The sequence below is a fragment of the Alligator sinensis genome, unplaced genomic scaffold (genome assembly GCF_000455745.1).
Source record: "Alligator sinensis unplaced genomic scaffold, ASM45574v1 scaffold628_2, whole genome shotgun sequence".
In the NCBI taxonomy this organism is placed as follows: domain Eukaryota; kingdom Metazoa; phylum Chordata; order Crocodylia; family Alligatoridae; genus Alligator; species Alligator sinensis.
Window position 1 is genome coordinate 4,499,741 of NW_005841833.1, and position 8,882 is coordinate 4,508,622.

The 8,882-nt window shown below is 40.4% G+C and overlaps 1 protein-coding gene across 8 annotated transcripts in view; it reads left to right on the forward strand.

The window, feature by feature from the left end:
* The window catches only part of CLIP1 (CAP-Gly domain containing linker protein 1), an 83,082-nt gene that overhangs the window by 19,614 nt on the left and 54,586 nt on the right, over positions 1-8,882 (forward strand). For 6 of the 8 annotated variants that reach the window (XM_025199065.1, XM_025199093.1, XM_025199102.1 and 3 more), the window contains exons 2-3: positions 1,626-1,821; positions 2,646-3,214. In XM_025199065.1, the coding sequence (XP_025054850.1) occupies positions 1,728-1,821; positions 2,646-3,214 (663 nt within the window). In that variant the 5' untranslated portion in view covers positions 1,626-1,727. Of the gene's footprint in view, positions 1-981; positions 1,079-1,446; positions 1,472-1,625; positions 1,822-2,645; positions 3,215-8,882 lie in introns of those variants that run through there. The other 2 variants (XM_025199069.1, XM_025199078.1) reach the window with 2 other exon arrangements.

The window sequence follows — 8,882 nt, forward strand, 5'->3', positions numbered from 1 at the left end:
TAGGGAAAGGTTCACCCCACAGTCTGCACTGCAGTACTTTTTGTGGCTTCAGAATATTCTTATTTATGTGCATAATCTGAATGGTAGACAAATGGCAAGCAGGCATGGTGGTAATTGCAGTTGAAAGTGCAAGGTTTTCACAGATTGTGTGGAACTTTGAATTTGGTAGTGCTGACCTTGAAATAGTACAAGAGTGCTTCACTTATGAAGTCCATGAGGCAGCATAACTGATACTTTTTGTTTCACAATGAATTGATTTCTTTCTTCCTTTTTTTAAGCAAATCTAGCCTGCTGTCCATTAATAATACATGAAGAGTAACATTTACATTGGTAGGTAAAAGGCATTGATGGTTCTCCTTCCTTAGCCTTTGTTACCATAGAATAGACATCTCTGCTTCATTATTTGCTTTTCTTCTCTGCTTTTAGAATTTATAGTGTGCAAGACTTTCGGGCCTGGGTGCCTGTAGCATTTGTACCGGGAGAGTTTTTAGCAAGTGCACACATGCACAGGCTGGACCCAAGGTGCTATGTAAACAGCAGGGTCAAGACCCGCTTTTTGGTTCCTGCTTGTCATGTTCAGAGAAAACAGTTGAGCAAGCACAGTGCAATTTCTACATGTCTACATTTATTTTGTCCTTTTCAGGCTTTGGTTTAGTTTCCTAACATGAATTTCTTCCCCCCCCCCAAATAATCATTGTGATTGCTCTGTCATGGCCTTCGTAAAATGTAGGAAATATTCAGGATGTAGTAGGTGCAGAACTGTGTGTAGTTTAAGAGGGAAAGAAAATGGCTAAAAGCTCAGGTTTCAATTCCGGCGATAGCTGTACAGAACAGATTCAAAGGCTTTTGTAATAAGCAAGACGATGCCTTCTCCTGGAGCAAAACTCTCATGGCATGCCTCCCTGAAAAGCCTATAGCTGGCTTCCAAGTCAGATCTGCTGTCTGCCCTAGCAACCTAGAAAGAAATCCCTCCTCTGAACTCTGATTCCAGAGGGTTGGAGCTGGGGCACTATTTGGGGACTGTATAATGAGCTAATGAGTCTTGTGATCCTAAATAAGGGATTCTCAGAGAACTGAGGTAGGTGTTTACTTATTAGTTGTCATCTAACTGTCTGCTGATCCGTCTTTAGGTTTAAAATTCAAATAAATATTTAAAAGGGGTCTGTTTGTTCTAATACCGCCAGGATTTTTGTTATCTTGCTGTTAGCCTTCTTGCTCATCTAAATTTGCTTTTGCTGGGCTGTTGCAACACTTGAAAAATATGTGACTTCACGCTGTTGACTGCATAGAATGATTGTATCCATGTGTAGTGTTGTTAGTAATGCTGTTAAAGGCTTTGTTTTTCCTTCTTAAAATAGCCCTTTGGTTTAAAGCTCAAGATGAACAGAGCAGTGTTTTAATGCCATGAGTTCTCTTAATGTTTTTGCTGCAGACTTGAGACCTCTCTTATTAGGAAACGGGCATCTAAAATGTGAGAATTGCCTGTCTATCCCTGGTACAGACTGCTAGGAATGAGTTTTTTATTGCAGTGCTGGGATAGAAACTGGCTTACATAAAGTTTGTTTCTCAGTCTTTTATTCTGTAGGAGTCATATATTTATCTTGTCTCTGACATTTTCTATACAGGTTTAACCCAAAGGCAGACAATATAGAAGTACATACTGCATCCATGTGTGGGAAAAGATAGTTACTACAGCAAAGGGAATAGACATTGACAGCACAAGGAAGATGAGTATGTTGAAACCAAGTGGACTGAAGGCTCCTACCAAGATCAGCAAGCCTGGAAGTACATTACTAAAGGCATCTGCAGCTGCTGTGCCTGGTAATGACAATCAGCATTTCAATATACTTTTTAATCATGTTCTCAAAAAGTAATTTAAAGGTTGTGATTGTATGTAAATTTACTTCTGCTCGTATGTCTTATCTAACTAAATTGGTGTGTGTGATATGCAGTAAAATTTGGATTTACAAATAGAACATAATTTACTTTGAAAGAAGAGATGCTTTAAAAAGAGCTGTAATGTTCAAAGCACTGTACAGTTTAGGAAAAAGCATTTTGATTTCAATATTTCCAGATGTAAAAATAGTGAGCTATCATTTGTAAGCAACAAATGAAGGCTAGTGGGAAGGTAGATAACATGCTTACATGCATATTATCAGTTGTACGCTACTTGGAAGCATATATTTGCCAGTACATCAAACTCTTCTAAGCAGTTACTGAAATAACTGTAAGCGAACAGAATGTTCTGAAAGATCAAAAATGTATCGGCAATACCATGACACTAAATGTACGAACTAGGACACACAGCAGAAAGGCTTTAAGCCAAAGGTGTGGTCATTATAAGTGGCAGTTTCTGCCTGACTACCTTGTCAGGAAACCCCACTAAACTAAGCAGATGTTTATTCTGCCCCTGGGTTGGGCGGGTATTGAGAGATTAGTTATAAAGGAGTTTGCTGTTAATTCCTTAAATTAGTTAAGAAATTGTGCACCATGATTACAGTATATTCAATAGTAAGAAAATACCAGGTTGCTCTCTCCTTTTAGAATGGTACTTTACTAAATGTTCATCAAGTGGAAACTCTGTAATGTTGGGCTTTAACTATGTTTCTTCACTGATAATATTTCCTTTTTATGTTTGACTCCAGCTCCTGCAGAAAAAGCAGCACCTAGTGAAAAGTTATCCAGCACACCCCCTGCAGAGGCACGCGAAGAGTTTGTAGATGACTTCAGGGTTGGGGAACGTGTTTGGGTCAATGGAAACAAACCTGGCTTTATTCAGTTTCTTGGTGAAACACAATTTGCTCCTGGACAGTGGGCAGGAATCGTTTTAGATGAACCAATTGGTAAAAATGATGGTTCTGTGGCTGGAGTTCGGTATTTCCAATGTGAACCCTTAAGAGGAATATTTACAAGGCCATCTAAGCTGACCAGAAAAGTGGTGGCAGAAGATGAAGCCAATGGTACACAGACAGCTCATGCGTCTAGAGCTACTTCTCCAACCTCCACATCAGCCGCTAGTGTGGTATCTTCTTCTGCACCAGCTCCTCCTACAGGAATTCCCCATAAAACTTCTCCGCCTGCTGCTAAGGAACACTCAACTCCTTCCCCAGTGAGCAATCTTTCAAAAACTGCAAGTGAATCTATATCAAACCTCTCTGAAGCTGGGTCTGTGAAGAAAGGGGAAAGAGAACTAAAAATCGGAGATCGAGTTTTGGTAAGGCTCTTCCTACATTATTTCATTTCTACCTAATGCAGTATATCTTCTGATGATCTAAAAATCATATAGTCTACAATTTAAACTATAACACTCTTCAGAGGTGAGATTTCTGCTCTGGTCAGTTATGTTGGTTGGGAAATAAGAATAATACAGTGCATAGCTGCACAGGTTGGTATCTGATTTTTGCTGTCCTGAATCAGACTCTCACTGCTAAAAACTAATGGATAGTCATTTCACTGTGCAGACATTTTTGGCCCATGATAAGAGTGGAGTAAGCTAGTGTAGACTAATAAAACTGACAGATGTGTATATATACCCCTGTATAACCTACACTGATGTGTATGCCAGTGTAAATTGTATTGGGATCAGAAATGGACAGATGTATAGCTATCCCAAGGTAGTTTATGTGTTTGGCTATTGCGTTATCTTTCTGCTAAATGACAGCTGAACCACTGATTAGTAGACTTTTTTTTTAGCAATAGTTAGTACAGCATAGATAAAGTTATTCTAGGTGGGGTTTCTGCTCATCAGCTATATTAGTAGTGATTTTGGCATTACTATTATTAATATTCCAGTGTCATCTCAAGTACACAATGTAAATCCTCAGTCTCTGACTCCCCTCTGTTTTGTCTGCACTGTCTCTATCTACCCTGAGCCCACAGCTTTGCCAAGAAGCATATTCTGCCTGCTCAGTGAGCAATACCAGTGCCCCAAAATTAGCCATGTGAGAGCAGCTTTGAGGGTGCACCCCAGCACTGTGTGCTCTCAGGCATGCTTTGTGGTGTGCACTTAAAGCCACTCTAAACTATGTGACCTGATCCCAGGCTTTGAAACACACCTGAGCAGGAGCACGTGAGCAGGACATGTTCCTCACCTCAGAGGTGGTTCTGCACTTGATGTGGCCAGAGGGTCCCTATGAGAATTAATGCAGCGTACTCGTACACTCTGCAGAATGAGCTAGGAGTGAATTCAGTCCTTTTGCTGTGCAGATTAGCCATGGTGGAGAACAAGAAGCTGTTTGGCAAAAGTGCAATCAAGGAAAAGCTGCCAGTGTTCGGTAAAACCCTTAATTGTGCTTTAACAACCTATTTGTAGCTTATAGTCTTGCCCTAATTCTAAGAATTACAATCATGCTAAATACAAATGGCAAAATTGCCAGGTTTCCAGCCAGTCTTTCCTTTCCTCATTGAAGGTTCAGCATCTCCAGCAAGTTTTCCCACAGTAGAGTGCTTAATGATTCCTATTAATAGTGATGGGCAGCAACAGAAGCAGTCTCCTAATGCCAGCCATCACCTGGTGCTTATGTGACTTTTTGAATGTCCTTCATAAGCTTTGGAATCCAGATCTTTTCTATCAAGTATAATAGTAATTTGTAAGATAGTTGTGGTCACTTGGGAGTAGAACTTTTTAAAAGCTTTAAAATTCTACCTGCTTGGTTTTGGTCTCTAGTCGGTAAGGTGCAGTAGAACATGACCCCTTTCATTAACCCCTTTGGTGGACATGTGCCAATTGGAGAATGGCACAGATTTGGAAAGACTGCTCAGCTGCTGCACGTGAGCCCTGAACTGTGTTTATGGGTAGGTCTCCAAAATTGAGCATTCACCTTTTTACAGGACATTTTACAAAAATCTAAGGAACTAAGCTGAGTATTTAAAATAAAACCAAAATGATAGGTGAAGGGTAAATCTCATCAAATTTGCGGTCATTTTACCATAGGTTAGATTTGGGGTTTGGTCAATCATTTGTTTAAACAAATAACTTGAGCAATAAACTCTTAGAGCAGGAAGTTTAGATGTACTTTACCGTAACTTTCGTGTTTAGAATGGATATTGTACCTTATCCTCCGTAATACTTTAAATTTCTATTTGCTAAGATGGGGAAGGAGAGCATCCGGAGTGGGCAGGATTGCTTGTGGAGTGGAGAGCCTCTCAGAATAAACTGACAGTTCCTTACAGAAAATGTCGTGGGTATTTACTGTTTTGTCTGCACGGACACCATGAATGTGGTGAATTTGTGGCTTGACACTCTGGGGTACTACTGACAAAGTATTATTACATGCATTGAGTAAACCATGGTCCACTTCAAAGCTTACTCGTGTTTAAAAAGAAAACACGAGTTTTTTGTCTCCTACCTCTAAAAAAAACCCAATGCGTGGGTGGAAGAGGACAGGCAGTTCTCCATAAAGAATATCTGCTTGATAGTCAGAGCTACTTATACGCTCACTGTGTGGACTTGGTGTTTATAAAACTCTTCACCTGAGGAGCTTATGTTCTAATTAGATTGGCAGCAAAGAACCTTTATCTTCACATGAGATTTAGGTGGGATGGTAGTATTTTGAAGACCAAGGTTAATGTGTTTGCACTTCATGGAGGGGAGAGAGGCGCATTTGAAAGAGGGATTTGACAGGTGGGAGTAACTGCTTGGCACATTAGAATAGGGAGGGGTATCTGAGTATGAAGCCAGTGTGAACAAAAGGTGCGAAGGAGATTTGAAAGGAAGTGAGTGATGTTTAGTTTTACTGGTGGACTGAAGCTGAGATTGTTTTCTTTGCAATAGCAGAAGAGACCCACCATTCCCCCCTCCTCTTCCCACCTTGCTCCCCATCCCCTCACCTATCACTTTTGATCTTATTGTGAGGCTTATCCTGCCTTTTCTCCCTAAGAATGCCAGCCCATTCCTTGCCCACCCATTAATCCATTTCTTCCTTAAGAATATTTGTGACTTCTGTGCTGCTTATGCGCTGGCAGAAAATTTCTTATCAGATTCCGTATAACCATTACCTTACCTTGTCCTTCTCCAGATATTTCCTTTTGATGCCTCCCTACCATTGTCCCTGCTGAATGCCACAGTCTGATAATGATTACTCAAATGCTTAGCAGAGTGCTGTTTATTATGCAAAACATGCCCATTGCTTCATCCTCCTTACTCCTTCATTTGCCTTTCATACTCCTGTTGCCTCGCCCTACTTCTTGATTAAATTTGCCAGGCAATGTCTTTTTGCACAGTGCCCAGCATTATGGGGTCCTATTCCTTGATGAGAACACTAGACTAGCTGTAATGTAAATAAGCTACAGACATTAAGTAGTCAGGGTTTACCTCCCCATTGCTGTTTTTCAACCCTTTGAGTTCTGGAGAAATGAACCTCACAGCTTGCATTTTGAGTGTGGGGATGTGCATATCTTCAAAACAAAACAGCGTAAAACGGAGAGCCTAAAACTAACTTCCTGGGCTAATTTGGTGTGCACTCTTGTAGATGTTACCCCAAACAAGACTTATAATTGAAATCTCCAGACTTGATTTCTTGAGGACAAAAATCAGCAAACCCAACTGAAGACTGCACCTGTGTCCGTTTTTAAAAGCAATTTTTTTTCCTAGTCAATCTGTTCTAGGACTTGGCCTCTTGTTGCCAGAATACTGGAGATCAGTCTTCAGAATTATCCATCAGAACTGGTTTCTAGGAAGGACCAGCCCATCGCCTACTATAATTTATCTGACTAGCCAGTCTCGATTGGGCAATATAAATGCAGCCGGACCACTCCAGAGTATTGCTCTCGTCCACATTGACAGCTTTTCTGTAGTGTTTCTTACACAGTATAACAGCGCAGGTGTCACAGTTTGTTCTTTTGTCATCTCACTACAGGATGGTGATTTCTCCTCCAGGGGATGGCATAATCTCTTAGACCTGTGGGATGCATATGGTATTCTATAGTTTGATGCTAACACAAATACTTAAAACTGCAATACAGGCTGCATTCTTCTCTGTTGCTGCCAGTTGGGCCACCAGCTGTTGAAAATCTGTAGATGTGCTAATAATAGCAATGACCTAGTGAAGATGATTATGTTATGTCCCATTCCAGTTCTCGGAGGAGAACCCAATTCAAACTGCAGCACAAAAATGGTAAGCTTTCAAGTATACAGAACTATAATCCCCTGGAGCTGTCTAGTTCCTTTTCAGACAGTTGCTCATTTGGGAGTCCCGATTAGGTACTTTATAAGGAAATCCAGTTCTCTGAGGCAAATTCAAAATGGAGAGGGATTTTTATGCTTCGTCCTTGTTTTGGTGGCTTTATTATTGTTATTTTTGTATGCATGTGTGTGTGTCATTTTTCAAGCTGCACTTCATAATGCTATACGTTGCTATATGCACATAGTCTCAAATAATTCTGCTGGGAAATAAGTCTCCTTACAAAGCAAATATAGAAAGAGGCAGTTAGCTATGTTAGGCTGAAGGGAGGCCAGGTGTCTTATAAGGTCTGTAAGGCTAACTCTATAAGGTACCACCCTGCTTGCCTTCTGTAAAGCAAACATAGGTAGTGTTGTTCAAGTAGTTTCCAATATGCATTGGTCCCTGATGATAATTTTAGACCCAAAGACAAAGCCCTAAAGGGGAGTCTCTTACTTCCGATTCTGTTAAGAAGAGTGATGATAGATGCAAGGTAAGTGTTAGGGACATTTGTTTGGTTTTAGTGCTTGTCAGAAAAGAAGAAATGTGACTGTAACAACCAAATAGTATTGTGAGGCCATCACCCAGCACTGTTGATGTTGCAAAATCAGCTGGGAAGGCCCCATGGCGAGGTGATGTTGAACCAGTGTCATACCTGAGTGAACAAGGCATGTAAGAGGCAGAGCTCTTTGCTAGAATGCAGATTTACTTTTCAGTGAGAAGAAAACATCTTGTCCCTAAAGGTCTTGCATATAAAAACTTTGATGAATATTGAGGCTGGCAGACAGTGCTCCGGGGCATGTGGTATCTCAGCCAAATGGTATTCTCATGCATAGTGAAGGCTGTAGGAAAATCTCCAGGATGTATTTGCTTTCACCGGTCAACAGTTTTTCCATCTTTTAGTTGAGGCAAATGGACTTCAGATCCCTAATGGTAGAAGCAACCACTACAACTAGAAAATAGTCTCTTATTATTTTTTCTCCCCTTTTTACCACTAAATAGCTAGAATAACTAAGAAATCAAACCTGTGGTTCCTTAGGACTTGCCTGCATGGGGATTGCAAGGACTGCTAAAGTGAATCAGCTAAGGGGTGAAGTCAATGCACATAAATTAAAGCCTGTTCTATCCCTGAGTGGATGCTTCCTTTCAGAGTAAATTGGCCTTATATCATTGTAATTTACTCCTCAGAAGAGGGAGGATTCAGTTACAGCAGTAGACAAGATTGCTGATGTACTTGAAATACCTTCTTGTTCCTGATAAACCAGGATTGAAGGGAGCCAGACCCAGTGAGACTGTCTAGTTGCCTGGTTGATTTAAGGTGTATTTGTGATTAATCTTTTAAATGTTTTCTAGCAAAAAGATATGTTGCAGCATATTAGTATATGGAAATGTGTTAAAGGCACCACTTTATTTTCCCACTCTTAAATGCTGGTGACTTGTTTGGATCTTTGCATTCTTTCTGCTGGTGTCTGACTTCTTAATAAAAACAATAGTTAAACTGAAGGGAACTGTAGTAAGGCACCGAGGTAATTCAGATAGAATGGAAATTATGACCATGACAGTACTTGGTATGTAAAGTATGTTCCAAAATCTGGTTGTCATTCAGCAGGTTGTTTTTTTTTGTCATAGGGGGGGAGGATTAACTCTAGGCAGCCTGAAATCTTATGCTTTGGGATTATTGCAAAATACCAAAGATTGGTTGATGGCATTCTTTTCTCTTTC